The following is a 5781-nucleotide window of genomic DNA, read 5'->3' as shown; positions in this document are numbered from 1 at the left end:
AGAATATTATAAATTTTGCCAGATATATATATATATATATAAAAGCTTAAGTGTTATCTTGTGAAGAATTAAATGTATTAAAAAAAATGATGATCAAAGAAAATATCTGCCGAGATGCGCGTTTGTTTCTTCAACGTATATTATTATTACTATTATTATTATTATTATTATTATAATATATATAAAAGAAAAACAAAATTTATCAATTTATTATACGCATAATATAGTAGACATTCTCGTTGTTTTGGATTTAAATTGTATCAAATGCAATCTCCAGAGACAGAAAACAAAAACAAAAACGGATATATTTGTAATACAAAAGTGTATATGTATATTTAATTATTATAAGTTATATATGCTATACATATACAAATTTTAAAAGTTAAATAAAATTTTACATGAATATTTTTATAAGAAAAGAAAAATTATATTTGTATTGTCTCTTAAGAATAATCTACAATATCTATTTCTTTTTTCTGTTGAAATATATACTTTTTCATCGTTTATTTATAAATCTTTTATTATATTTTATTATATCTTCTTTTTAAGAGTGAGAGAGAGAGAGAGAGAGAGAAAATTATTATTATTATTATTATTACTAGTATATTTCGAACAGAAATTTATACAATTTCTTAAAACTCCTCGTACATAGATTTTTCTTTTCTTTTTGCTATCGCATAGGAAGAAAAATTATTCGAATAATTGTAATAACAATTTGGATTTTATTTATTTATTTTTGTTAACAAATGCTTATGTAAATCATTGCATTCGTTTTCCTGCTTATTTTAAACTATTTTTTACAATTTTAATATAATTATTTAACATGATTATAAAAAATAATTAAGATATTGTTAAAAAATATAATTTTGATTAAAATAAAATAATTATCAAATAGTGTTAAGCTATACATTATTCATTATTTTTTTTGATTAGTTATAAATAAAATAAAATTTTGATCTATACTCAATGTGATTACGCATATCAGTGTAATTATTTTCATACAACTCATGAGCAACGTGATTGGCTCGTTCTTTAATAGTCGAAAAATGCTTACAACTTTATTTTTAGAACACTTACATCATTGATTTATTTAAAAGATTATTTTTAGATACAAATTATGAATAAAAAGTGAAAGAAAAAGGATATTTAAAATTTGTGATGGTAAAATAATGAATAATGTCGTCCATTGTGTATAAGACTTAATGTCACGCTAGTCCAATATTTGCGTTCTTAAAATTATAAAATAGTGTCAGAAAATTTCACACTTGTAAACACGCTTGAATCCTATAGTAAAAATAGTGCGGTATCGACGAGGAATTATCGTTCGAGGTAAATCTAATGATAATATCGACATCGTCTAATAAAAATTGTTAAATTGTTTTAAATTGATGTAACATTAATTGAAATAACTTTTATATGTAAATAATATTCTACTACAATTCATATCATCAATAATATACACAATTGTATTTGGAATCTTGTTCTTGGTATGCTTGTCTACGATTTTGTTCGCATTTACAATTTAACAATTTCAATTTTTGTTAACGAACAATACACTTGTTGGATATTTAAAAATTGAAATGTTTATCGTGGCGTAAATTTTTTTAAGTTTGTTAAATAAACTTATGATCAATAGATAGGTATTAACGTATGCGGGCTTTTACAGTAGTTCAATAGGGTGCCATAACAATGTCTGCTTAATTGTAGAAATGGCCGCATCGACTCCGCATTCGTATTCTTCTTCGACGTTTTATTTTTATTTCTATATTTCACTTTTAAGTTATTGTAATGTGTTCATTTGATTTAGGCATAATCAACATTTAGTGTTTTTAAGTTTATTTGATAGAAGTTAATGATGTTTTATAATTTCGTTTATACCAAACACGTGCATCATTTTTCTTCTTTTGGGATTGATTGATTTACTGTAGCATTGACTGCAGTAGAATTTTATTTCTGTATTTGGAAATTTTGTTTTTTAGATACACAATATTTTGTTATTTACACAGTTTTATGTTATTCATATAAGATTAAATTTTATTTTGTATATTACATTATGTTTATATTACATTGTTATAATAATGAAAAACTTATTTATTGAATTTTTGTCAGAGGTAAAGAAAAATGCCGGAATTAACCGAACTAGATAAAGCTGCCAGTTCTGAGCCCACAAAAATTGAGGCTGCAAGAGTAGGAGTTGGGTCTGGCACTGATTCAGATTCGGATGATACCATTCCAGAATTAGAAGATGCCAGTGTCGGTGGTGCTGCTAGTTATCCAGCAGCAGCAATTGCTGGACTTCCTCTTGACATGGTCTCTAAAGCTAAACAGAGCCGTGGAGAGAAGAAAGCTAGAAAATTAATGAGCAAGTTAGGATTGAAGCCGGTACGTTTTGTTACCTATTCTTATAAAATGATATTTATTATTTAAAACTATTACTCATTTTAGATATTATAGTTTCTTATTTCGTGTTTTTCAATTTAGGTACAAGGTGTCAATAGGGTAACCATTAGGAAGTCGAAGAACATATTGTTTGTCATTAATAAGCCGGACGTTTTGAAAAATCCAGCTTCAGATATTTATATTGTATTTGGAGAAGCTAAGGTATGTTCTTATTCCTGTACATTTAATTTAATAAGAAAACATTTTTGCTTAACACTTTGACTGTCACGTTGGTTATGTATGACCGGCCACAGTTTCTCCAGTGACACCACGGTGGTTATTGGTGACCGGAGCATTTGAAGTACTTATAATTGTAAAAGTTGAATGAAAATTTACATTTAGTGCATTCTAAAAATTATTGCTAATTAGAATATACTTTGAAATATAAAATTCCCTATTGAACAATTACAAATTTTTATTGGAACATCGAAATGAAAGATTAATTTCTATGAAATTTTTAATAAAAAAGTACATGGCGCCTTAAGCGAAACATGTGATTTTAGTATGGCAGTCAAATGTTAATGATTGGAATATATATGATGACACTGTATGGTTTTGCAATTTATCGACTGAATATATCGTGTAGATAAATACCTTGGCAGACTGATATATAATAGATGATTTTTCATTTTTTATTATTGTTATACACATACTATGCTCATTTATTAAAATATATTAATTTCGGATTTTTTTTATATATATTTATAGATTGAAGACTTAAGTCAACAAGCTCAAGTTGCAGCTGCTGAGAAATTTAAAGAACCACCTGTGATTCCTGCAACAGAAGCTGGTGGCAGCACAACGGTAAAGAAATTGCACATATTCTAATCGACATAATACATTGATAGCAAATCTTATATTTTTTCTATGTTATTTAAGGTTGTCGCTCCAATACAAGAAGAATCGGAAGAAGAAGTGGATGACACGGATGTGGAAGAGAAAGATGTGGATTTGGTAATGTGCCAGGCTAACGTATCTAAAGGCAAAGCTATTAAAGCTCTTAGAAATAATAAAAATGACATTGTCAATGCTATTATGGTAAGTAAGATTTATTTGGATTATTATTTTCTATAATTATTTTATAATATTTTCATATTATGATGATTAATATTAAAAAGGTTTCGTGATAAAGTTAATAATTATCTGAAAATATATTGTTGTTAATCTTGGCAGACTGAAAATACACACTTGTAATTGTAATTTAATTTTATGTAAATTAGGATACAATATTAACAATAATGTAATGTTTGTTTTAGGAATTGACAATGTGATGAAGCTTTTTAGAAATGGTTATGCTATGGTATGACGAAGCCTGCATTTTGAAGTCACTGTTGAATCATCTATGCATCATAAAAAAAACTCATTATTTCTTTCTTTCTATCATTGCATTGCAAGAATTCACATAATTCCGTAAGACGAAATCTCATAAAAATATATAGGCCAGGCGATCTTTTTCGGGAATCTAAATTTACGTGTATGTACATAATTCATACGGAATTAACAAATAAATACATTAAGGACATGGTATATGTCATTAGTTTTATTCACTTTTTTTATATGAACCAATAATTTTTTTTACAAACTTTGTTTATATATATATATTTTATTTTTGTATTATATTGAAATGTAGTTACGTTCATAATGAAATAAAATTGAGTTGATAATATAATTTTCTGAATTTATTATTAAATGATAATCTTGTGATCTGTATTATCGACCGACCATTTGTTTCGACGAGTTAGAAGCTAGTGGTTGAATTCATAGTACACCTGGTAGATGTCAGCAGTATTCGCTAAATATTGAAGTGATGTTGTTTAATAATTTTTTTATTATTGTATGTTATTTTTATATCAGATTATATATACCTATTGTTACAGTAAATTATTGTTGAAATTAGACAATATTTTGTATAAACAATGTTCCTAATATTTCTTGGAATAATAAAATTTGTATTATCTCAATCGAAGAAGATAAATTTATTTATTCACTTTGAAACAATAGGAATCATAAATTATATAGAAAATACATGTACATACACGTACTTATCGATATTAACGATTTTGGAAAACGACTTTTGTTCGGATGCTGTCGAAGCACGGTGAAAGTTTTATTTAAGTCGTTTCGCGCACGTGTTGTCTGCGGAAAAGCTCCGAGGGGGAAGAAAGAAGGAAAAAAAGAAAGAAAGAAAAAGAAGAAGCGCGATATTACGAACCAGCGTGGCGGGGGAGGGATTCCCTTGTTCCCATTCGCTTTATTCGCCGTGAGATTCGTGCTAATATTTGAAATTGCGGTCGCGTATATGACGCTTCCTCGGTGACATCTGGTTGGACTTATCCGAATCCACGTTTATTGTTCGCAAGAAAAGGTTGGTAATATTGTCACGTAATGAAGAAGCAGCAGAAACATTGGTCGCGGGAAAAGAAATAAAATTCTCGTAATGCTTTTTCTTTCTTTCTTTCTTTTGTTCTGATGGAAAAATAATGTCTGATCGTAAACAAAGTATTCGTTCAGAGGTATTTATGTGTTTGTGATTTATATTCTATTTAGAAAAATCCTATATTTTGAAAATAATTATCGAAATTAGCGGAAGAAATTTCTTTGATTTCGGCGAGGAAAAAAAAATGGCCGCCCAATTTTGTAGGTCAGTTGAAAGTTGGGTTGGTGAATTGGGAAGGACACGTGAAGTAAGACATTTAAAAAAGGTTAAGGAATAAGAATTTACGAAGGAAGGGTTTCTTCCTTAGGAGTTCTGATTCTGGTTTCTCTTAACGATCGACTGTCAAGTCGAAGACGTATGTCGAGACATCAGATAATGTGTCGTATTGCTTGAAGAATGTTTCGTATGTCCTCGTCGTTGTCGTCGTCATTGACGCGCTATCGTTACCGGTAACGTCTTCATAATGTCGGATATCTACAAAGAGAGACCATCTAGATATTGTTGTTCCCTACTTCGTTAACAGAAAGAAGTAGCTGAAGGAGGCGAGAATTTCAGAATGTCGATGCGATACAGCTGTCAGACTTTGCACTTCAGAGAAGCTCAGTGTCTTCTATAAAGAGAAGAGGAAGGAACAAGATCGTACGAAGGATGAAACAAGAAAAGCAAGATAGAAGAAGAGAAGAAGGAAGAGGAAGAGGAAGAGGAAGAAGAAGAGCACGAGGAGAAGGAGGAGGAGGAGGAGGAGGCACGGATAAGATTGGACCCATCGAGCCATGTGGCAGGCGCAAACGGTGTGAGTAATGGCGTCGACCAATGCTTCCAGCGCTAAACGCTTCTGCACTTCTTCATCTTTCTTTTCCTTTTTTTTTTCCTTTCCTTTATTTTCTTTCCTTGCTACGTTATAC

At 29.4% G+C, this 5781-nt stretch overlaps 1 protein-coding gene across 2 annotated transcripts; it reads left to right on the top strand.

The window, feature by feature from the left end:
- Positions 1-1222: 1222 nt before the first annotated feature.
- LOC106783716 (nascent polypeptide-associated complex subunit alpha) lies at positions 1223-3966 on the top strand. 2 transcript variants are annotated; one of them, XM_014742503.1, is made up of 6 exons: positions 1223-1329; positions 2110-2382; positions 2482-2601; positions 3148-3243; positions 3319-3477; positions 3696-3966. In XM_014742503.1, exons 2-6 carry the CDS (start codon positions 2122-2124, stop codon positions 3708-3710), a joined length of 651 nt encoding a protein of 216 aa, XP_014597989.1. In that variant the 5' UTR covers positions 1223-1329; positions 2110-2121; the 3' UTR covers positions 3711-3966. The 2 variants fall into 2 exon arrangements, with proteins under 2 accessions (XP_014597989.1, XP_014597990.1); XM_014742504.1 differs by lacking the exon at positions 1223-1329 and adding an exon at positions 1712-1732.
- The last annotated feature ends 1815 nt before the right edge of the window (positions 3967-5781 follow it).

Source organism: Polistes canadensis, unplaced genomic scaffold (assembly GCF_001313835.1).
Source record: "Polistes canadensis isolate GaletaPanama2010 unplaced genomic scaffold, ASM131383v1 scaffold_24, whole genome shotgun sequence".
NCBI classification, from domain to species: domain Eukaryota; kingdom Metazoa; phylum Arthropoda; class Insecta; order Hymenoptera; family Vespidae; genus Polistes; species Polistes canadensis.
The sequence above is the reverse complement of the archived record's forward strand: the minus strand, read 5'-3'. Positions and strand labels throughout refer to the sequence as shown.